General features: G+C 39.6%; 1 protein-coding gene across 14 annotated transcripts in view; it reads left to right on the forward strand.

Annotated features, from left to right (window-relative positions):
- The window catches only part of IQSEC1 (IQ motif and Sec7 domain ArfGEF 1), a 311,515-nt gene that overhangs the window by 122,249 nt on the left and 164,429 nt on the right, over positions 1 to 24,837 (forward strand). Inside the window, exon 1 of one of the 14 annotated variants that reach the window (XM_083602922.1) lies at positions 3,783 to 3,802. The exons of the other annotated variants lie outside the window; for them this stretch is intronic. Within the exon in view, the coding sequence (XP_083459048.1) occupies positions 3,798 to 3,802 (5 nt within the window). The 5' untranslated portion in view covers positions 3,783 to 3,797. Of the gene's footprint in view, positions 1 to 3,782; positions 3,803 to 24,837 lie in introns of those variants that run through there. 14 annotated transcript variants of the gene reach the window in all.

Genomic DNA, 24,837 nt, shown 5'->3' on the forward strand with positions numbered 1-24,837 from the left:
GGGGAATGTTTGACTCCCCTCTGGATTAGACTAGATTAGAACAGTCAGCAGTGTGTTTGGTCCTGCTTCAGTCTTTAAGTAGGTGTGCAAGGTTTGTTTGAGGGCAGGCAGGTTTCCACTTAAAGCTATGTGCTCCAAATCCCTCCCTTCCTCTGCAGAAGCCCCATATATACTGATCTTTTCGAACCCCTAGATGTTCCCCTATTCCTGATGCAAAGTAGGCACACAAAAGCTAGAGCCCACCAGCCTTTGGTTGAGCAGTAAATTAACGTCCTTTTATTTTCCTTTCTAAATCCATTACATATAAAAACCATATCAGTTGGTGGCTTTCATCACACAGGCATCTGGATAAGTGTTTGGAGATGCTTGTATCCTACATAGATTTTGCACTTCCTCATGACCGACTTTATATGGGATATTTACACAGTACAAGATAAAATATTTAGGGCTGTTAAAAATGGACACCTAATTTTTCATTATTTCATCAGTAAAAGTGAGTTAAATTATTTATAATTTGCCAGCTCATGGATAACATTTGTGTAAAATATTGTAAATATGGGGCTGAAAAAGGGTTGTGCTCACCTTGTGCTAGTAAAAAAAGATAATCAGCAGTGAAACCTAAGTCTGTAAATGGATATGCATAAGTTTGTTGCTTTCATAATTGTATGTTTCCCACATAGTTCATGTATTGCATATTTCTTTTCCATCATTTAAGCATTTTTCCTTTGTTTTGCCTTATGTTTGGTTTTCTTCCATCATAAATATAAGCATTTTGGAATCAGTGAATGTGCTATCCACTTGTATGTGCTCCCAGTATTGTTAATCCAGCTTGCCCAAACCAATGACACATGAAATAGGTTTTCCCCATTTGTTTACAAGTATATCTTAATCTTTGCTATAGAATGCATTGCAGGTCTTGTGACCTTCCAAGTCAATGGCATCCTTCCAGTTCTATAAGGCAGTCTGCTACTACTAGGAGCTCAATAAATGTCCTAGTTCTGCTGTTTGCCTGGGCAAAAAAGAAAAGGTTGTAAACACTGGTGGTCTGCTTTCACCTTAACGGGTCACAAGATGCAGGATTGCTGTAGCCAAATAGTGGTATTGCAGTAGTTGAGGAAACTTGTTTAGCTGGAACAATTTAAAATTTTTTAAAATTTAAAAACACTCTTAAATTATCTTTTTCAGTGCTTTGCTGAGCTGGGCTTCAGTGCATACAATACAGTTCAGAATCACTTTAGGATTGCAGCATTGCAGTTCCACGATCCTTTAAAAGTTAATTTCATAATGAAATTAACTAATTCGTTAATGAACTTATTAACACATATAATAAATCTGTAACAAATAATGGTGACAAAAAGCCTTTTGTCTATAGGTAGTTTAACAAAGATCTTTAGGGTGTGTGAACAATGCCAGCATTGTTTTCACTACAACAAATCCTGAAAAAAATGCAGTCACTTTTTATTATTCCATTCCATTCTCCTATAAATTATATTGGATTGAGTTAGATTGAGTTCATCCATGCTCAATTGGTGCTCATTTTGATCCTTAAAAGTACTCCTTTAATTTTTTTAAGGAACATCCCAAAGTACTCTTTCAAAGTATAAAATCCTTTCTTCCTAAACCTCTATGACTACGCAGCCAAAATGGTAGTTTCTGTATTGGAAATTCAGTCCTTTATTCTCCATCATAATTTGCACAGTCCTCAAGCTTGACTTTATGCTTTTCTTTCTTCAAATAGTTAACATAACGTTCTTTTAGATTTGATAGGTTCTCATAATATAGGAGTGGACAGACTTCTGGGCCACTTGCAAGTGGATGGGGCAGCAGGTGATGTGCCTCTCATTTTGTACAGTCCCACCACACAAGTCATAAGCTTCTACATGTGCATCTCTCTACGCAGGCAAGCAGGAGGCATTATTCCATTTCAAGAACTCATACCAGCCAGGGGGGAATAACAGGAGGGTGTGGAGTAGGGCCATTGAGGGGGGTGTCCTGTGGAGAGTTCCAAGGGTCAGATAGAGAGGCCTGGAAAACTGCATTGACACACACACTGTGGCCTGAGGTTCTCCACCCCTGTCATCTGCAACTCTTCAGTACCAGCAGCAATATCTCAAGACAATTTGTGTGACACTGTTGCACACACCTCTTTTCCAGTTAAGTGTCTGTTTGGCAACTTACCAAAAGCCATCCCTAGTCTTGAAATTAGTAGTCACATGCCTTCATTTATAGTTTATTTTTAGATTGATGCCTTTGGGTTATTTTCCAAATAAATCTTGAAATCTAATACGAAGCATCAATTGATGGCTTTTGTTCTATTTTTGTAGTCCCTAATAGGTACAAATAAATGTAAGGCGTTGTGTTATTGCTACTGGGATATATGCACATAGAAAGCCACTAAAACTGTGCCTCCCCTTCTTGAATATACTGATGCTGCAGATAGCTAATTGATGGGTGTTTCAGTCACTGCTTCACTTTTTCCCTAGCAAGCAGATTATGCATCATTTTTTAAATAATTAATAAGGAATGAATGTATGTTTGTAACATAAAAGAAAACCCAAACACTTTCCTTACTTACCTCTACATTGATCAAACTATACTGGGGAGAGAAGGGCCTGGTCAAAGGCAAGTAGCCAACATAATGCCCTCCAGATGTTGCTGGCCAGCGTGGGCAATAGTCAAGAATGATGTGTGCATTTTTATTATGCATCATATGTTTTAACATGTGTGTGTGTAATAAGCACGTGATGGAATTTGGGATCCAGCAACATCTGTAGGGCACCATGTTGACTTCCCAGGTCTAGGGCTGCATGATGTGGTCACATTGCTGAAGCTAAGCAAGTGTGAGCCTGGTCCGTGCTTGAATGGAAGACTACCAGGCAGCCCCATGTGCACTAATTTTAAGACCCATGATGGAAAGAAGACAGAATATAGATAAAACAAATAACTTTAGTTGCAAAATCAATGTATTGTTTTTGTAAACCGCTTTGAGGGTTGTTGTTTTTTACAATCAAGTGGTGCATAAATTTTATGAAATAAATAAAATAAATCAGTGCAATTATCTCAATATAATAATGTGCCATGTAGCAACAAGCCATCCTTGTTGTTTATCTCCTCATTCTAAGTGTTATGTTTCTTCTTCCACCATATGTTTGGGATGAGTTCCAAAGACTGTGCCAGCAGAAGGCTGCTCATGCAAACAACCTTTCATCTCCCCTTGAGAAACATCTCCAGACAGTCAAAGGCCTTCCTAAATAGAGCAGTTTGTGTTGTGGAAGAATGCCTGATCTGAGGCAATTCCCCACTCCCCACTGTAACTTCCTAGGACACAGCCCACACTGTTCAGGGAGGCAGCTGCCCTCTGTAAAGGCTTTGGAGAATGCAGTACACAAAGGAAGGAAGGTTGCATATAATCAAAACATACAAATAGAAGACATTCACTTTTATGCCATTAGACATCTTATAAATAAATAAACTTCCCCAAATCCTTGTTTTGTTTGACATGATATCATATTTAGTATATGTGGATTTATTTCAATTTTGATGCGCATGGAATGATTTGACAGCTTCCATCCTAATCACGCCAAGCATTCCTTGTTTACATTACTGATCCTTCTGAATTCTCATGTCCATTTCTCAACACGTTACCTGAGCATCTTGAAACTGGAGACTTTCTCTCTTCTTTTCCCCCCAGTGATGCCTGTGAAAGCAAAAAGATATTGCAAAGGATGTTATAGTACCAAAGAAATCCCTTCATTTTCTTGCAGTACCTACCTGCATAATGTTTGTTCAACACCTCTATGAGGTAAAATCATTATTCTGACACTTTTTTTCCTTATTTTGAAATTAATTGCAATTTTTGTTTTGTTTTCACAAATCATGGTGAGTAGCATTTTAGCAAAGGTCTGTTTTCAAAGCAGCAGCAGCAGCAAAAAAAAAAAAAAAGTTATTTGGTCAACCATATTGCTTATCCTCATGGCAAGCAATGTTGTTCAGCATTTATATTCACCTTTTAAATATTAGTAGGCAGAGTCCTGCATTACTGTGTTGGATTACTGGGACCCCTGGGGAAAAATACCTGTGACCATTTTTAGTTTTGCACTCAATCGGATTTGTGCACGACCTGATTATATAACCAAGGGATCTGAAATTACTAGGAGGGAACAAGTGGTATTGATGGGTTATCTGTTGGACCGAAGAACCTATATATGATGGGCAATGATCTAAGCTTGTTCAATGCATTTTTTCAAAATCTATTCTCAAAGCTGCATGGGCATGATTATCCTTTTCCTACTCACCCTACCCTGCATATTTTTATTCTCATTCCTGCTTTCTCACAATAATATGCATTCCCATGGACAGTCAGCTGTTCTTCTACGATATATTTGCAGGATGGAAGATACAATGGTAAGAATGAAACTTTGAAAGGATCATGAATATGAACAACTTCTGATGGAATTGGGTTGACATTTGGGTTGTTTAGGCTTTGACTTGGAGAAGATAGACTAAATCCTAAGTTTACCCCTATATGTTAGAGCAAAAAATGTACGGATTATAATTATTTTATTCTATTATACATATACATTATTTTTATAAGTCTATAATCTGACTAGAATTTGCAGTGAATGGGTAAGCAGGGATACATTGGTTTAGTGTGATGGAATAATGTGCAGGATCCCAGAGAGGAGATCGTAGTGGCCTTTGTCCATTCCCAAGCATTTCGCTGATGTGCTACACTGAACCATGGTTTGACTAGTTCATCCAAACCCAGACTCATTGTTTAGCTCTCTCCAGCCAAGCCACATGTTGTAATCTATAGGACAAACTTTGGTTACAGTTTGTAGTTTGTCTAGAGAGAGCTAAACTATAGCTTAACCTAGCGCAGCATCCAAAAACAAAGAAAGACCAAAGCAGCCACAGTTTCCTCTCCAGAAACTTGCGATTTTGTTCATTTGCACTAAGCCAAATTAGGAAGCTGAATGGATGGCTCTGAGGTACCCAGTGAGACTTTTCACTTGTTTCTCAAACAGCAAACATCCCATTGCCAAAGCTGTGCAGCCAACCACTTTAGAACTCAATTTTCAGAAAAAGCAGTTGAAGGATGGGCAAGCTGCTTTTCAAAGAAAACAGTCAAAGGCCCACTTAATGATTTGCTGTGTATTATAATAAAATATAAAACTATTGTGAATTGATATTCAGGATAAGGGCTTTTTAATAGTAGCACATGATTATCCAATATTGAATGGCACCCTCTACTGAAGTAGCCATGTTTTAAAGCAAATTTTTATGTCTATGATCCAGAGGGGGGGGGGGACTTAAATCTACCCATTTTCAATACATTTGGTATTATATAGCAATACCTGGCAAATACAATGAGTGATTGTGTTTGGCTTTAGATTTTTGTATTTTCTTTCTCTTTCCTATTCCTTTCCGTTATTCTTCTTTAGCTAGCTATTTAATTAAAGGAGATGGCCACTGTTGGTCATACTGATGATGAAGGTACTTCCTTCAGCTTCCTCCCACCATAGGATAAAAGTATAGCTTTACAGATGGAGGTATTCCACATTGCTTTTGCAATTTGAGTGTTAGACCTGGTTTGTAGCATTATTCATGATGCTGGCAACTCAGGAGACTTTGGAAGCAGAGTTCTTACCTGTGTGTGTTTTTAAAGAGAGTACAGCCATATTTGTAAGTAATAATTCTTGATGGAACATAGTCCTGTAGGTGTACTTAGAAAAGTCCTAAATGAAATTTCTTTTTTGAACTTATTAAGCAAAAGTCTTTTAAAGCGGGGGCAAAATAATTAAAGCACGTTTCCAGTGAAAGGTGCAGTTGCTAACACTGACACTGTCTAGGAATCCAAATGAAATGAGGCTGAAATTTCCTTTCTGTATTGGGCTGTATTGTTCTTAAATACTTTGTTCTCCTAACAATGTCCCTTTATGATTCTGTCCCTCTATCTCTTTTTTCCCCTCCTTGGCAGGGAAGATAATGTTCTACACCAGTTCTGTTGTCCACCTTCTGGGTCTAGTAGTCCATCTTCAAGATAACAGAGAAGTTCTGAGTCGCTAAACTGTGCAGTCAGAGTTCCACATCTGTACATTCCACTCCCTCTTCTTTCTCTGGCTGGTGTGTATGGAACTGAAACTAACTTGCATGGATACACTAAAGGTTCTGGTTTGCAGCGAATTAAAATATGTTCAGAAGGGTATATGGCTGCCTAATCATTTCCACCCAGCATTTTCTACTACACGTTTTCACAACCCTCTTTATATGTTCTTATGTTATTTTGAGCGGCCATAGAATGTAAACCAATATGTAAATCTCACATTTTTAAAAACTAAAATAAAAAGTACCATAAAAACCTGACTTTTGTAGTTTTGTTGCATACAGTCCCAATGACTTTTTCAGTTTATGTTCTAATGATAATTAGTAAGCCTTTAAATAAATCTCATTTCTCTCTCTCTCTCTCTCTCTCTCTCTCTCTCTCTCTCTCTCTTTCTCTCTCTTTCTCTTTCGGCCTCCCTCCCAGCATTTCACAACATTCTTGTTCTGGGCTTTTGCAATACTGTCCAATCTGCAATTTAGAAATGAGCCTGAATTTTTCAATTTTGGGATCTGGGGCTACTATTTATCTTACCTTGGTTTTTAAACATCAGATTTTATAAGATTTCAATTGTATATGTGAGAACTGTATTTCCTCAGTGTTTAAGAGCACTTTCGTGCCTTTGACTGTTAGCTGAATATCTGTTAAGTGTGTTTCTGAGGGAATATGCATTGTGTGTATATGACACTGATGGACCCACACTATTTCAATGGGAAGATCAAACCTGACATCGTTGGGGTAAAATAATTATATTTCTGTGTTGTGTGGAAGCCCACATGGGTACTTGACGAATGTGGAAATTGCTTTGAAGGTCAATGTAAGGTACGATCCACATGGGAGAAAAAATTGTTCAGTGCAGCCAAACTGACTGGTTGCATTTTATTATGCTAAGCATTTTCTAACCTTTTATATTTTTAACTCCTTTCTTTTTATCTAATATAATGCTGTCCTTTATCTTATACTCCCTTTTTGGTATTCCTTGGCATTATTCCAGTAGTATCTTTCATACTAAGGGAGGCAGTTTTAAGAGCAAAAAAGCAAAATGTATATATGTACCAAGTGTTTTGCCTACCCTGTCAATCCACAAATATTAAGTGCAATGTTCATGCGATTCCATCTGTATAATATTCTTTTAATATAAGATGTTGAGCAATAAGACGGGATGCAGCAATACAAATTCTGATAAGGATAATGCAGTATCATTGTGTAAATGTCTGGATTTTGCTGGAATTATTAGCCTTTTACTTTATTTAGGAAGGAATACCTCACAGAGGGTGAGAATTTATGTTGTTGTGACTTGCTTTTCTTTTTCACAAACAAAAACAATAATTATCCCTGCCCTCAGTGTAGTGATGTATAGCACTGTAATTACTCCTTTTCTCACCCACTGAGATGTCTGGAATCTTTTAATCTAATTATAATTTTGTTTGTGCGTGTAAAGGCAAAAATAGAAGGGCCTATTCTATGTAACGAAGTTCAAAGCATTCATTTTTGGTGCCAGTTTGCAAGATTAATAAAAAGGATGCTGATTAGCCTGGCCACCGTTACAATTAAGTTTGAGGTTTTTTCCTCTCTCTCTCTCTCTCTCTCTCTTTTTTTTTTTTTTTTTTTTTGCTTTTTGTGAAGGGCAACACAAGTTGGATCTTCGCTACCAGCTGTGGCTGTGGTTGGTTCTGTTCCTTTTTAAGCTTTCCAATTAAGAAGGCAGCCTTTGGACTTGTACGCTCTTGGTGTGTGAAATCCTTTGCATCCGTAAGGTCTTTGAAACAACATTTTTGTGTGTCAGAAAAGCTGACGTTCAGTTCTACAGTGGAAGCCGGATATCCCATTTTCCTTTTGAAACATACTTGTATATCTTGTTCTTCTTCAGCACTGGAGCAGGCAGATTTATCCCCTCATTAACATGTTGAGATGTAAGCAGGCAAAGGAATTACTTTATAAAATAGAATAGAAAAACACTGCTGGGGAGAGGGGGAGCCATGCTGTCCACTGAACTTGTTTAAACTTCCATATCTGGCAGCACAGGCTGTATTTTCTACTGTGCATGAATGGATCTTTCAACAAACGTACTTAACATGCACATTTTTTAAAAAGAAAGTTGGGAGGATGAAAATAATGTTCCTTTTGCCAATCTCAATCATGTGTAGCTCCTGCAAAATAAGTTTATAATAACTTGGAGAGAATGGCTTGAACAAAAAGACTCAATTTGGCACTTTATCACTGGGAAAGCTTAGAAATCTGGCCACATATTTCTAGCGGGATACAGCTCTGCAATGTGGGTCAGCCCCAGGACATGTGAACTTTAGCTTTTGCCAAAATGTTTTATAATCATTTACTTCCTTGAGATACTTACCAATAGCTCAAAATTTCATGACCTATAAAAATGGATGTTTTACTTCCCATTCAACGGAACAGAAAGCACTTCAAAACCTACAGTTTTACATAAATTGTAATAATAATAATAATAATAATAATAATAATAATCAGAATAAGTGCATGTTCCCAGATGGACTTTTGACAAAATAATGAAAGCTGTTTTTCAAATGAAATAAGCATATGCTAGTGAAAATGTCAACTTAACGATGGTTGGTGGTTAATTTTTTTTTTTTTTTACTGTAGTCTTAAATTTAGTGTATTTATTTTGCATTGTTTTCTTGCTGAGGAAATGTAAAACAACACATGAAATGAATTGCAGAAACATATTTGTTTCAAGTAAATGTAGATTAATTTTGGTCTTGGAATATACAGCTGTCTTTTCCCCCTTTCGCCTTCCTTACATTGTGAGGTGCTGTGCTGGCAATTCCAGTCTTGGCTCTTTTATTCCCTGAACTTGGGCACCATGGCTTATCATTTGCTCAGCTGGGAGATGTCTGCACTGGGGTGACCTACTTCCGTTACCGTGCTTTGTGGGCATACACCCTTCTCATCACTTCCTGCAATCACTATTTAATAATAATAATAATATATATATATACAGGCTGCAGAATCTTTAAGGGATGCAAAAGTGACTTCAACATGCAACCTGATTGGGAATCTGTTATTCAAATAGGCAGAAAGATTACAGTAAAAAGACTGCAACTCAGATGCAGGATGGCATGAATCTGTGAAGCCCTGCGAAATGTTTGCTCTTAAGGTCTCCTGGACCTGGAGAAAGGGCAGTAGTTGAGAGGTAAGGAAGCAAGAGACATGAGAGACTAATGGAAGGCCTGTAACTAGTAGCAGAAGTAAAACAGCTGAGTTTCTTAAATCTGTAGGCACGTTCACCTGGAAGGCGCATGTTACAGAAGTCAAGGAAGATCCCTTGGGCTTGTTCTGACTGATTGGTGTTAAGATTTGCTAATCTGGCTGGCTACTCTTCTGTTACCCCCTTTATGCTTTAGCCTGCATGGTACACAGGCTCAGTCCTTGCATGACAACCTCAGGACTTGCTGTAGACTTGGGACTGTCTGCTCCACAAGTGAGTTTGCCACTTGTTTTAGCTTTGATTCCACAAGGCTACTTCTGCAGCTGGAGTCAGTGGTTCATAATGTGGCTTATGCATTTCCAGAATGTCAGCTGTTGTGCATTTTGTTTCATTCACTGTTGTTGTTTTTTAATTAAAAAGATAGTGCTGCCTACACACCAAACTTATGATTAATGCATGGTGAGTCATAATACATTCTTGCTTTTAACAAACAGCAGTGTTTAGCATTTAGCATTCAATCTTGTCAGCCTTGTCAAAACTATAAAAATGCAACAGTATGTGAGTCATGGTAATTCAAAATGTGCCTCTTTCTGCAATCGGATTTGAAAGAGCTATAAATAGGCTAATCAAGAACAACTTCCATTCTAAAAAATAATGCAACTTGCATTCCACAAGGATACCTGCATATGGAAGCTAGAGGGAGCTCTGATGCTGCAAGTTCCAAAACATCCACAGAGTGGTTCAGCATTTCTGGTTGAGATTGTCATTTCTGTCGTGTGTTTGCAAGTCTCTAAAATGCAAAAAAAGAAGATAGCTACCATTAGTCTTACCTGTTATTGCTCTGTTCTCTTAAAAAAAATAGTCCCAGTAACAATGAATATAGTTAGAATAGAATAAAAAAAATATATTCAGGGCCATGACAGTTCCTCTAGTCTAGTGAATGCTTCGTCATCTGTTACAATTTATGAAAATTACAGACCTGTTTTAGATATGTTCACTGTTTTCATTGTCATTGAGTCTAGTGTTGATCTTACACCAAAACTTAATCTGGAGGTATGAATGGAAAATTTAAGGAATGGCAGACTTTCATATGTTGGGTCACTGTTGTATCTGCAAACAGGCAGAGATTATGCACGCTTTAAATTTACAGAAGCTACTGTGAGGTCATAGGACCAGACTTTATACATAAGCAACACAGGTATGAGAAACTATGGGAAATAATTTTAATCCAGTAAAAATGTTTGTTGAGTCATTAGAGCAGTGATAGCCCATGTGGGGCTCTCCCATGTATTTAGGATTACATCTCCCATCAGCCAGAATGGTCAATGGTCAGAGATCATGGGAGTTGCAGTCTGGAACATCTGAAGGCACCACATTTGCTATCCCTTCTCATGCCTTGAGCTAAATTCATTTCATATTTTTAGACAAGGTAAAATAAATTAAGCCCGTGTAAGAGTTTTGGGTTTGTTTTTTTAATTTATTAGATAGGCTTGGATTAAACAAAAACAAAAACCTATACACAATCAACCAGTTCTGTGTGCCTGCAGAATGAAGGTACTACAAGTTGTTGTTGTGATTTTTGGTGACAGCGGGCCATTCTCATGCTGTGTGGCAGTGTGCTTTTGAAACAGAAGAATTTCAAAAGCACTTCGTAATATAAAATGTGGGTCACAGCCGCTGCTGTTCAAAGAAAAGCATTCAGAAATGCTTCTGGGTATGCATAAGCCCTTGGGTATACTGAAATTGCTTTTGAATCCTGGCCTTTAATTTCCTGCATAATACAGTAGAATTTATTCACTAGTTAAGAAAACAGCAACACATTTTTTTGTGAGGTACTTTGCAGCAGATAGTATTGACAAATCAGTAGGGCACTGGATTCAGGGACACAACAGCTACGTTCAGATTTGGTGGAGACATTAGTGGAGAAAGCAGTTTCTCTGTCAGGCGGACTTTGGTCTTTCAGATTTCAGCAGCACCCTGTGCAAGGCCAAAATTTAGTGCTCCTCCACCTCTTGCCTTCCATTCTGCTCAGTTCACTATGTCATAGCTGCAACAGCATCTAGGCTCAGCGCCCAGTGTGGCAGAACTGGGCACACTAAACCCTCCTCTTTCTCTGTTAGCTAAATATAGCCTCTTCACTGATTATTTCAATTATATTATATATGTCACTTGAGGGTGTTTTGGGTTTTTGGGGTGTGGTGGTTTGTTTTTTGTTTTTGCACAATTTGAGAAAAAACTAGTATCTCTGAAAAAAATTGCACCTTGGTAAATATGTCAATCACTGAAGAGATGTTAAAAGTAAACTGAAAGTGTGTCCATATAAAATCAGAGATACAGGTAATCATAGTTTCTAGTTGGCTTTAAGGATTGCTTCCATTAGGGTTAATGAAAGTTGGAGACAAAAATGCAAATAGGTTGTTCTTGCCAATTTTCATGTTTAGTTCATCATTTTAAGTTTTTGTCTGAAAATCACACTTCTGTGCTAGATTGAAGAACATGAAGCCATGTGCAACATTTTCTCCCGTTCCTGTTCTGAGAAGAACTCAGAATGGCAGGATAAACACACATTCGCAATGGTTATTTCCATTTCCCAAGATGACAGAGACCACTTATATAACACATTTTGCTACTTAAATGAATCTATAATTTCTTCCCTTCACACAAACCTCTGTGCAAGGCTTTGAGCAAACTAGTCTCAAAACGTTTTTATGAGCAACTCAACTATTTGCCTTATTCACCCTGTTTCTCATACTGTAAAGTAACTCCTGATACACTATAGTCCTGCACTGCAAAGGCTGCTAACGCTTCCTTAAGAGTTCACAGAACATTTTACCCTTCCATTTATACAGTAGTACCTCGGGTTAAGAACTTAATTCATTCTGGAGGTCCATTCTTAACCTGAAACTGTTCTTAACCTGAAGCACCACTTTAGCTAATGGGGCCTCCCGCTGCTGCCGCGCCGCCGGAGCACGATTTCTGTTCTCATCCTGAAGCAAAGTTCTTAACCCGAGGTACTATTTCTGGGTTAGTGGAGTGTGTAACCTGAAGCGTATGTAACCTGAAGCGTATGTAACCCGAGGTACCACTGTACTGATTGATTAGGACAATCTATTATCTTATTCCATGCCTGCTATTGAGGAGTAGTTGATGGCCTAGCACATGCTTGTTAATATTCTTGAAGAACTCTAAAACTGTGATTCCTGACTTATGTGAACACAAGGATTCCCTTTAAGAATGTTTTCTATCAATCTACCTGGAATTAACCTAACTGGCTTCCCATTGTGTGCATCACTGTGTGCAATTAACCCCTTTAACCTGTAACCTGAAGCCTCTGTAACCTGAAGCGTCTATAACCCGAGGTACCACTGTATTGCAAAACTTCACTTATGTAAGTGGACCTATGTGCTCCCCTGAAAACTGGTTGTTTGGGGGATCCTTTGCAAAGGGGAGAGGGAATCAACACAAACTGCCTGCCTCCTTTCACTGATGGAAATCTCAACTAGATCAGAAGTCCTGAAAATGAAAGGCGTCTTTCCATTGATGGAAGGGATGCTTAGGATCCAAGAAAAAAAAATTAGTTTCACCTTACCTGCTTCTTTATTCCTGACACATTTTCAGTTCCATCTGCTGATTTAATTCCTGACTTTTCTGAATAGGAATTTGTTGCTTTTCTCTTTCGTCCAGTGCTTAGGACCTGGTTTTTCTTTTTTGCATTTAGAACTTGTTCTTAATGTTTCATTTTATTGCTTATTCCATTTTTTACTTTCACTTTTCATCCAAAGAGCTCAGGGTGTGGCACATAGGTCTAATTTCCCTTCCCCATTTTATTCTCAAAGCAGTTGTGACCGTACTAAGATTACTCAGTGAGCTTTGTGACAGAGTGGAGATTTGAACCTGTGTCTTCTCTGTACTAACCTACTGTGGCAACCTAGCAGTTCAAATGCATACCAGCACAATTGGATAAATGAGTGCTACATCTCATAGTTGATTTCAACAGAACTTAACCATCCAGGGGTCCTTTACCTACTAACCTACTAGCTAATATCCATCCATAATGATTTCTCAAGTACTTTCTTACAATATCCTGTCAGAAATGGCAAATAGAATGATCTTTCATCTTTTTCAGAACTGGGTTCCAACTTTAGCCTCAGCCTGCAACATAACTAAACATGTTTTTTGTCATATTTGTCTGTCTTCCTATGAGTATCTCCCACTCTCTATCTTCCTTCTCCCTTTTTTTTTATAATACAGAGTTAAATTGATTGGACGCTGCAAGGGTACGCACTTTGGGCCAGGTGACAACCCAGTTGTGGGTGGTTAGATACAAACTGGAAACCAAATACATCATTTTGTGCCTGAAACAAATCATAACCTTGATCAGATATAGCAAATGACCTTCCATAACAGCAGATTTCTTGTAATAGCTCCTTGTTTTATATTAAGTAAAGCAATTTCGTATTGTTCCATTCTGGTTGTACATGAACTTTGCATTCTGTGTTCATAATAAGGTGTCATGTACTTTTGATTTTGTGAGCATGGGTAACACAGTTGCTGAGGACTTTTCCTAAATGTGGCAGATGTTTCTGACAAGTTTGTTTGGTAGCTAGGCATGAAGAGTCTGATTAAAGCAATTTTAATCTTCTTTGTTCTTAGTTAATCAGTGAGCTGTCAGCCGAGTCCTATCAATGCCAGCTGCCCATGAAATTGACAAGATTGCTACTCTGCTACTTTTTCTTCCCCTTCCACCACCACCCAATCCTCTCACCTTATTCAAACACAAACAAAATTGTCTCGGGGCTACAGAATATCAAAAATTAGGTTTGACCATTTTATAAAGTAAAAACCAGTAGACTAGATCAGTTGACTATGTGTGTATGTATGTATGTATATACTGGTGCAAAGAAACAATATCTCCAGTAGAAAGAGGACATCTTGGTGAACAGTTTTAGCTCTTCATTCTCCTTGTTATGAACTGTGAGTTCATAATGCCTGCAGGCATCATATATTGCAACAAAAACAAAGCAAAACTGGTGTATATAATGTGCATTATTAAAAATATTTGAAGAGAGTGAGTAAAATAGGAAGTGCAGGCACTAGGGATGTTCCAGGTCACCGCACAAGCAAGCCATGTCTGTGAAAACAGAACCAGCATTACTTTCCAGCTAGTAAAAGTGGAAAACATAGTCCCAGTGAAGTCCACAGCAGAAAAGTAAGCTCTAAGGCAGGGGTCAGCAATTTTTTCAGCAGGGGGGCGGTCCACTGTCCCTCAGACCTTGTGGGGGTCCGGACTATGTTTTGAAAAGAAAAAAGTACGAATTCCTATGCCCTACAAATAACCCAGAGATGCATTTTAAATAAAAGGACACATCCTACTCATTTAAAAACACGCTGATTCCCGGACTGTCCGCGGGCTGGATTGAGAAGGTGATTGGGTCAGATCCGGCCCCCCAGGCCTTAGTTTGCCTACCCATGCTCTAAGGCCGTCAACACTGTCACATCCTCCTACTTCCTCCTTGAGGACCGAGAGGAGGAGGCATCTGGAGGAGCTTGAGCCTTTGCAAATGCTCCATGTAAGCGTGCCCAAAATCTGCACAGGCATTCAATCTCTTTCATGGAAAGCTGGTCATTTGCTCCAATTCCACCTTTCATTACTTTTGAAAAGATATGATACGATACAATAATTCTTATTGTCATTGTCCCATACAGAACAAAGAAATTGAAAAAAACTACATAATACATTCAAAAACCAACAAGCCTGCTATCCCAGCTATCCCAATCTGGTTAGCCCCCTAAAAACTCTGATACCCCATTTTTAAATACAATATACTCCCATAGAGACTCCTTACACTGCGTCTTTATAACCCTGTACCTTCTTCCAGATGGACACGGGTGGCACTGTGGGTTAAACCACAGAGCCTACGACTTGCTGATCAGAAGGTTGGCGGTTCAAATCCCCGTGACGGAGTGAGCTCCCGTTGCTTGGTGCCTGCTCCTGCCAACCTAGCAGTTCAAAAGCACGTCAAAGTGCAAGTAAATCGGTACTGCTCTGGCGGGAAGGTAAACGGTGTTTCCATGCGCTGCTCTGGTTCGCCAGAAGTGGCTTAGTCATGCTGGCCACATGACCCAGAAGCTGTACATCGGCTCCCTCGGCCAATAAAGCAAGATGAGTCCGCAACCCCAGAGTCATCTGTGACTGAACCTAATGGTCAGGGGTCCCTTTACCTTTACCTTACCTTCTTCCAGAAGGCAGAAGCTGAAAGAGATCATTTCCGGGGTGCACACTATCCTGCGCTATCTCTGCAGCTTTCTTATGGCACCTGGAAACATAGATTTGATTGAAGGTAGGAAGAGTGCACCCAGTTATTCTCTCCGCAGTCTTTACAACCCTGGACAGCATTGTTTTGTCCCTGACCATGCAGCTCCCAAAGCACACACAGAGACCACAAGTTAATACACTCTCAACAGTACAATGGTAAAATGTCATCAACAGGTCCTTTGAGAGATTGTTTTTCTGGAGGATTCTCAGAAAATATAACCTCTGCTGTGCTCTCTTCATCAGGTCTTTGCTGTTTTCTCCCCAGGTTAGGTCATCTCTTAACTCCATTCCCAGAAATCGAAACACCAAGACCTGTTCCACACACTTCCCCTCAATAATAAGTGGCTGAATATTCAATTTACATTTCCTAAAGTCCACAGTAATCTCTTTTGTTTTCTTTAAGTTAAGGAGTAAGTTGTTTTTCCTGCACCACTCCCCCAACTGCTCAACCTCCTTCCCATAGGCCACCTCCCCCTCTCCAGCCTTGATTAAACCAACCACCGTTGTATCATCTGCAAACTTAATGATCTTATTACTGGGGTATGGTCTTTGTTCCAATTAATTGTACAATTGTACAAAATTGTTCCCCTGATTTTGGTGTAGAACTGGGGTGTGTGGTGGTGGTGACTTAAAGAATTCCATGATGCAAATATTCTGTGTAAGCAAGCCGCTTTGTTAAAATAATTAAAAAATGTGGTTATTTAAGCCATTTACTTCCAGACAATTTAGGGTGCCTTATTGAAAGGCAGAAGGTGGGCACTGATGTGGTAACTACAGCTGGAAAAAAGCTACTTTCTACTTGCCAGCTGAGCTCTTTCCACCTCTATCACCTGCTTCTTCTTCATTATTATTATTATTATTATGGAGCTTCACTTTCACATATCAAGAATTTAAAGGCTTCACAGAGAAAGCCTGAATCAAACACTGTCTGGGCCTTTTTGGCTGCATTTCTTGTGTTTGAAGATAAGAGCCTTTCCAACCAATTTCACTACTTAAATATAATTATCTTTGTCCCATTTCCCCCTGTTTGAAATAGGAATAAGAGGAGAAAAGATTCCCCATTGTGAATGTGTTCCAAAACCTATAGATTGTCAACTGCAGGGAGCCTTTGACCCTCTCTGTTGGACAGCTTCATGTCCTGCTACTCATGTTGTTTTTCTTGCTCTTTAAGTGCAAGCGGGTTTTTTTATTTAAAAAAAATATGGAATATACCAAACCCATTCTGTATCTGAACTGTAATATAGAATTCTTATAATTTCAGGACGAACAGAACTATAATCAGACTTATTTAATTTCAGAACTGATTAAGCAGTCTCCCCACCCCACCCCCTGCCAACTTCCTATGTAATGGAGTTGGGCAATCAAATCAGCTGGATGGCTGTGAAAATCTCAGGTGCCATGTATATAATCATTCTCAATTATTGTTTGCTTTAAAATAAAAGGCAATTTCTCTTCACTAGGTAGTGCTTACTGTATGGTTTTCTTCACCGAGGGAAAGATACTGACCAATGTGGTACCTTTTGCCTTTATTTCCATTCTAAACTTAGCATGTGGTTTGCTAGCTTTCTAGCTATTTTTAAACCTTTTTAAACAGGGCAATATAATGGTACTATGTGTTTGCTTTTTCTGGCAACAATTCAAAAGTTGAATGATTTTGTAGTTAGTTAATCTTCCTTGTTAATGCTTTTAGCAAAATTGAAATCCTTTTTTAGTCTGTTGTAGCCACACACACATACATACACACACACACACACACAAAATTAACGTGTTCATGTTTCATAAGCTTCTTCAATCTAGCATTTCAAGGAGGTGTTTTTTGCTAGAGCTTTGATAAAGCAGCAGTCAGTATTATTTGTTACAGAATCAAACTTTGTGTCTTTGGGGAGGATATTATTACACATATTTTACATTATTAGATCTGGTATGACCCCTAAAGTGTACAACTATGGTTTTATATACATTTCTGCTAATATCTGCCTAAAACAAGTTGTCATTTTGTGCACACAACATTCAAGCATTACAAGTTCATGGAGGTTCATGCCAAAATATAACACAAAGGATGCAGTAACTGAAGAATGTGACTTATAAATCGGACCTTGGTGTAATAATTCCCTAAAATGTTGAAAGGTAGCCCTATGAGTTACTGAACAAGATTATTTCAATTATCCAGAACACTTAAATCATGGATGATGAAACACAGTTCTAGAAGGCTCCAAAAGATGAAAGTCCATTCTTTGAGTGGGTTTTGTTTATCCCATCATTATAAAGCTGCCATAAAGCTGAAAAATTAACTGGAAGTGTGATAGGGATAGGTGAAGAGGAGGATGCTGAAGCTTTACAAGTCTGCTTTATTCATTGGCTTCTGTTACTGGAATGAATGAACAATTGCAAGTGGATCTACTTGAAATAGCTAAAATTCCTGGGGTATAGCTTTGATCATCAGAGGGCACATTATGAAATACAGCAGTGAAGCAGAGTGTGATGGGATAGTAATGATACTATATACCTGCATCCTTGTACCTACAGTTGGCTCCCAAAATAGTTAAATGATTGGGCAACCCATTCAAAAGTTTGGGCAATATGGGATGATGGATGTGGCAGAATGCTTAATTTGTATGGGCATGCAAGAGTCAAGCCATCTGACATGTTTGTGTTTAGCTATGTTTATGTCCATTTTTCCCCCAAATGCTTCCGCTTGAAATAAAGGAAATGAGAGCCGGAAAACAGCAGACATGAAGAGACAGATATATTTGAGACAAACAGTATTCACATATTTTTCTAGGCATTTCTCAGGGAGTAGATGAGCAGCTGGAAAATGCTATACCTACCATATGCACAAGGCACAGGCTGAACATTTTAGTTGTGTGTGCGTGTGTGTGTAGTATCAATGGCAAGTTTCAAATGGCCTGTCCTTAGATGTGTTTGAGATTTGTAGCTCAGTTATATGCATGCTTACTCAGAAACAAACACCACAGGATTCAGTGAGAATTCAGAGTAGAATGTTGAGATTTGGACAAGGAAAACTGAAATTCCCATTCAGCCAAGAAGTGAGTTGCACACAGTTCACCTAAACTCTTCCAGTCTGCTTTAACTAATGCTGGTTTTATATTGTATATTGCATATATCTTACTAATAATTTATTTTGATTTGGAATATTTTAATGATATTGTTTTAGTTGATATTTTACTGTTTCGTGGTGTGTGTTTTTATTTTGTAAAACATCTTGAGAAGGTTTTCACCTTTAAAAGCAATAAAATGATAATAAAATAAACTTCATAGGGTATTATAAAGGTGAAATGGAATATACCCCTGCATATGCATGGAGTAAGGGCTTGGTTAAAGCATGTTAAATAAATGTTTCTTCCAAGAAATTGTGCATAGAATTACGACTTAAGTCATGAACTGTGAAGGTACCTTTGCTTCTAGTTCTAGCTGCTGCTTGTGCCATTAATTCACAGGACAAATAATTTTCCTTAACTTGGGACTGGGCTATGTCTTTCGCTTATATTTTCATATTTGGGGCATGGCCCTAGCAGATGTCCTAAGGCTAGTCCATTCCTAGAAAAACAATAATCCTAAAACCTAGAATAAACCTGTGCCCATAGGGAAGGCAAGTGAAGACGAGTATCATCATTGTCCTACAGGGGTGTAATTATTTAGAACACCTAGTTTTCTCCTCTGGTTTTGGAAATAACATGTGCTATTTTTAATGCATTTGTACACAAGCTGTTTTGTATCTGTACTCTAGTTCCCTCGAGGTCACAAAAATGCTTCGTGTCACTCAGCACAATCAAGGTTCTACAGAGGCGATCAGCTAATCAGTGCGGCTTAGTGTCTCTTTAGCATATCTTCACTTTGTACAACAAATTGTCACTCCACGAAGAGGCTGAGAGGATGTTTAAATGTTCTAGTGACAATATTCTTAAGACAGTTTTTTTATAAAAATATTATGTTGAAGTCAAGACACAGCCATATTCACAAATCGGCTGACACTTTCATGTGAAGGCTATATTAAATGAAACTTAATTACAAGTAAATTAAGTTCACCCTTGAGAATTGTCAAATTTACAAAGAGAGGCAAGAAGACATATAGAGAGAAGCCTCCTTAAAATTCATCACTATTCCCTTCTTCTGGACTGGGCTGAAAGCAAACAAAGGGAACAGGGAGTGAAGCAACACTTTTTAAAAATTATAGTAAAGGTAAAGGGAGCCCTGACCATTAGGTCCAGTCATGACCAACTCTGGGGTTGCGGCGCTCATCTCGCTTTATTGGCCGAGGGAGCCGGCGTACAGCTTCCAGGTCATGTGGCCAGCATGACTAAGCTGCTTCTGGCGAACCAGAGCAGCACACGGAAACGCCGTTTACCTTCCCGCTGGAGTAGTACCTATTTATCTACTTGCACTTTAACGAGCTTTCAAACTGCTAGGTTGGCAGGAGCAGGGACCGAGCAACGGGAGATCAGCCCATCGCAGGGATTCGAACCGCCGATCTTCTGATCAGCAAGTCCTAGGCTCTGTGGTTTAACCCACAGTGCCACCCGCGTCCCTTTTAAAATTATACATGCTGTGAATTACAGGATGTGTTGAAATTGTGTCCTATCTAGAAGATATATACAGTTCTATAAGTGAATTTATAGATCGGGGGGAAACTGATCAGTACAGTTACTTCAAAATTATGTGTCAATATATGTGTCCAATATCTTTTGATACTATTTATAAATTGGAGCGGGAATTGTCTTTGCAGTAGGCATCTAGAGCACAGTTCAAAGCTTTGGCCAGCAGTGGTAGGTACGTGATCCAGATATGTGTCGACCGCCGCACCCACAGCCCCACAGAAGGTAGGGGTGAAGAGGCCAGAGGCATGGAGCAGACTGTTGACATCACATGACAGCAGTTGGGCTGATTCAGGATCCAGCTGATCCTGGGATGGTTCCAACATGTTCCTGAAATGCCCAATTTTGGAAGTTTGCACTTACTACTGATGGCAGGGGTACTGATAGCAGTGGCTTCTGCCATCATTGGGCAGGTACCTTGGGATGCTGCTTGCTGGTGGAGCCTCATCCCTCTGCCTCCTCAGAACCCTCACCAGCATGACAGATCAAGGGTTAGAATTGCTCTTTTAGTATAGAATTGCTTTCCTTTATTTTCACTTTTTACGTGGAATCTATATGACACCATTGCTAACCCACTCACTATATTCCAAGTTTTTTCCTGTGTTGTTTGGGTGGGAGGATGTTTGGTTGCTGTCAACGGTTTTTCATTTAAAATGCAGTGGAACACATGACTATCCTGTATAAGGCCACTGTGTCTTTATTTAGAAGCTTATTGTCCCTGTGATTGCTTCCTAAACAACAGACACATTGCGTATTGTGCCTGAATTAGAAAGCTGGGCGGACCATAGCTCAGTGGTAGAAAATCTGCTTTGTATACAGAAGGTGTGTCAGGGTATGGTCTGAATCAGAGGATTGGGGGATGCATTCTCAGGCAGATCAGCTCCTCTCTGAAGTGGAGGGGGAGAAACCCCCCCCCCCATTTCCAGCAGTTTCAGGAGCAGAGGGAGACACAGACACTGAGCAGTTTCTGCAGGAGTTGCCTAGTTACGAGATAATGGGAAGAGAGACAGAAGGGAGGGAACAGCCATCAGAGACGTCATTAGAGAGTGTAGGGGACCCTCCCTCTCCAAGAACTAGGAGGTCTGTCCATATTATAGAACAAAGAATGCGGAGAGGAGGAATTTCCTGTTAGTGCCCAGGATGTTGCTAGGGACAGAAGGGGGAGGATTTAGAGTAGCCAACTGCTCTCCTTGTGGAGAGATGTGGATTTTTTCCTTGTAACCAGATGTCTGAATAAAAAGAACTATAAAATATAAACTCGTTAATTCCTTTTTTTAAATAATATTTATTACTTTTAAAGCTTACAAAAAAGGAAGAGAAGAAAGAAAACACAAAAGAGAAAAGAAAAGAAAAATACAATACAATACAAAATATAAACAATACAAAACACAACCTTAACACATTAAACTAAACACATTAAACTAAACAAAACCCTATCCCTAATCCTAACCCTAAACAAACCAAAACAAAAACAATTTAAAAACACACGTCTCACCTTTTCCATACTCTATCTTTCATTCCCTTGTTTCATCGACCTCCTCTCACCTCCCTTTTTGTATTCCACTTCTATTAATTTCCATCTTTCTCTATTTTCTGTCATATTATAAATATCTTAACATATTTTTAACCTTATTTTCCATACTTGTATATGCTTAACTCCTTATAACATTTCTACTAAGGCCATAAAATTTCATTCCAACATTTTTTCTATCACTCATTAATTTTACAGTATTTCTATAAATAAACTTTAAATTTTCTTCTTCCACCATCTCTTCTCCCTGGTCTCGGATTCTGCCAGTCCTTTCCATCAATTCCATATAGTCCATCAACCTGGAGATCTTATGTCCGAGGCTCTTAACTCTTTTCCAAGTCCCTTCTGCAGGTCTTCTTCATATTCTTTAATGCTAAAGAGCAGATCTCGGGGAGACTCCAACCTAACAATGCTTTTATTCCTTCTCGACAGGTCAGCCAAATTTCCGTAGTTAAAATTAAGATCCATAAAGTATTTCAGGACATGTTTCAAGCTTCCTCCAAATCCAAAGGCCCCCAGAGCTTCAATCTCCTCCTGACCCAAGTCCATATCCCAAAAGTCCATTAATGCCTGCATAGAGGGATCTTTCCAACTTTCCTTCTCTAGTCCAAGCCGGGCTCCGATCCTCAAAATCTGACTTTTTCTAGATTCAATCATAAAAAGCCTCAGCTTATCGTCCTCAATTTGCTTCTGTAAGGCTGAAGATCCCGCTTGTATTACTTTAGATTCGACAACAACAGCTTTCTCCTTCTCCACCACAATTTGTCCTGCCAAAGTAGATTCCTGTACCAAGTCCTGAATAATTTCTGTGTTGGTGTTCACTTTTTGTCTCAAATTAATCGCTATTTGTCCCAAATTGTCAATTTTAGTAGTCATATCATCCGTCTTCTTGTGAAGCTGTTCCAGCGAATAGCTTATCTTACATAATGCAGTCACTATGGCTTCTCCTGTCAACATTTTTAAATGGTCCAAGGTCAGTCCCTGGTTCTCACAATTTCTTATCTTGCAGCTGGAGATTCCCCAGTTACACTCCTGTAACAGTTACAGATAGGTAGCCGTGTTGGTCTGCCATAGTCAAAACAAAAAAAATTTTTTCCTTCCAGTAGCACCTTAAAGACCAACTAAGTTAGTTCTTGGTATGAGCTTTCGTGTGCATGCACACTTCTTCAGATACCTCCTGTAACAGTTTCAAAAGCTCCCTCTAGAGGGAAACAGTCTCTACTTGTATCAATCCTTTCAAGCACAACTCAAGCCGTAAAGATAGTTTCAATTTTCAGTTACTTTTCCTCCTTTTTAAACGCAGAAGAGGACAATGAAAACAGTATATTTCTCTTATTTAGCTAGCTGTCAAATACGTTCTGTTCACAGTCAATGAACTCTCCCAAACCGTCACTCTTTCTGGCAGCCCGTTTCCAGGTTCAGAGCAGTGGTAATTTGATTTTTCACTCTGTCCTGCAGGCTCGCTAGGTCTGAAATTTCCCCCCTCTTCTCCTGCTTCCAAGGGGGGTTTGCTAATTTTAACCGATGGAAGTTTAATTCTTTGCCAAAGGCTATCCGAGGCTTTAGCTTGTAACGTCTTTGCTTCAATCTATTTACAAAAGAGGAAGGCGGACTTCCTAGAATCATAGAATCATAGAGTTGGAAGAGACCACAAGGGCCATCGAGTCCAACCCCCTGCCAAGCAGGAAACGCCACCAGAGCACTCCTGACATATGGTTGTCAAGCCTCTGCTTAAAGACCTCCAAAGAAGGAGACTCCAGCACACTCCTTGGCAGCAAATTCCACTGTCGAACAGCTCTTACTGTCAGGAAGTTCTTCCTACTGTTTAGGTGGAATCTTCTTTCTTGTAGTTTGGAACCATTGCTCCGTGTCCGCTTCTCTGGAGCAGCAGAAAACAACCTTTCTCCCTCCTCTATGTGACATCCTTTTAGATATTTGAACATGGCTATCATATCACCCCTTAACCTCCTCTTCTCCAGGCTAAACATGCCCAGCTCCCTTAGCCGTTCCTCATAAGGCATCGTTTCCAGGCCTTTGACCATTTTGGTTGCCCTCCTCTGGACACGTTCCAGTTTGTCAGTGTCCTTCTTGAACTGTGGTGCCCAGAACTGGACACAGTACTCCAGGAGAGGTCTGACCAGAGCAGAATACAGTGGCACTATTACTTCCCTTGATCTAGATGCTATACTCCTATTGATGCAGCCCAGAATTGCATTGGCTTTTTTAGCTGCCGCGTCACATTGTTGTCTCATGTCAAGTTTGTGGTCGACCAAGACTCCTAGATCCTTTTCACATGTACTGCTCTCAAGCCAGGTGTCACCCATCTTGTATTTGTGCCTCTCATTTTTTTTGCCCAAGTGCAATACTTTACATTTCTCCCTGTTAAAATTCATCTTGTTTGTTTTGGCCCAGTTCTCTAATCTGTCAAGGTCGTTTTGAAGTGTGATCCTGTCCTCTGGGGTGTTAGCCACCCCTCCCAGTTTGGCGTCATCTGCAAATTTGATCAGGATGCCCTTGAGTCCATCTTCCTGTTTAAAACCTTCCCGTTTCGGTGCCAAATTAAGATATTTAAAGATCCAATTTTCCGTTCTACTCACGGGTAGTTGTTTAAAATCCAATTGTCCACAGGAAAAAGTCACCGCTCTCTGGCAACAGCAATGCGGCTTCACTCCGTGAAAGAAGCAGTCAATTCGAAGCACCGCACCACTCACCCCACGTCGCTCCGGATCCCCAAAACAGGGTTTCCCCGCGAGTAGGGGAGGCGCAAAAGGTGCCAGCCGAATCCCAGGTTCACAAGATTCTCCCGCCTGTGATTTCAGTGGGTCTCCGCCTTCGCCGTGGCGGTCAGACCCTGCTTTCCACGGAGCAAGTTCCTCCCGATCGGAGGAGCTCCGCCATTGCCGGAGGCGCCAACCCGGAAGTCCTAAACTCGTTAATTCTTGTCTGTGAAGTTACTGAAGGGAGGGGAGGACTCTCCATGCCTGACAAGGTGCCAGGTTCAATACCTGGCATCTCAGGAAGGGCTGGAAGAGATCCATGTCTGAAACCTTGGAAAGCCACTGCTAGTCAGAGTAAATAATACTGAACAAA

Source organism: Podarcis filfolensis, assembly GCF_964270895.1.
Source record: "Podarcis filfolensis genome assembly, chromosome: 2".
NCBI classification, from domain to species: domain Eukaryota; kingdom Metazoa; phylum Chordata; class Lepidosauria; order Squamata; family Lacertidae; genus Podarcis; species Podarcis filfolensis.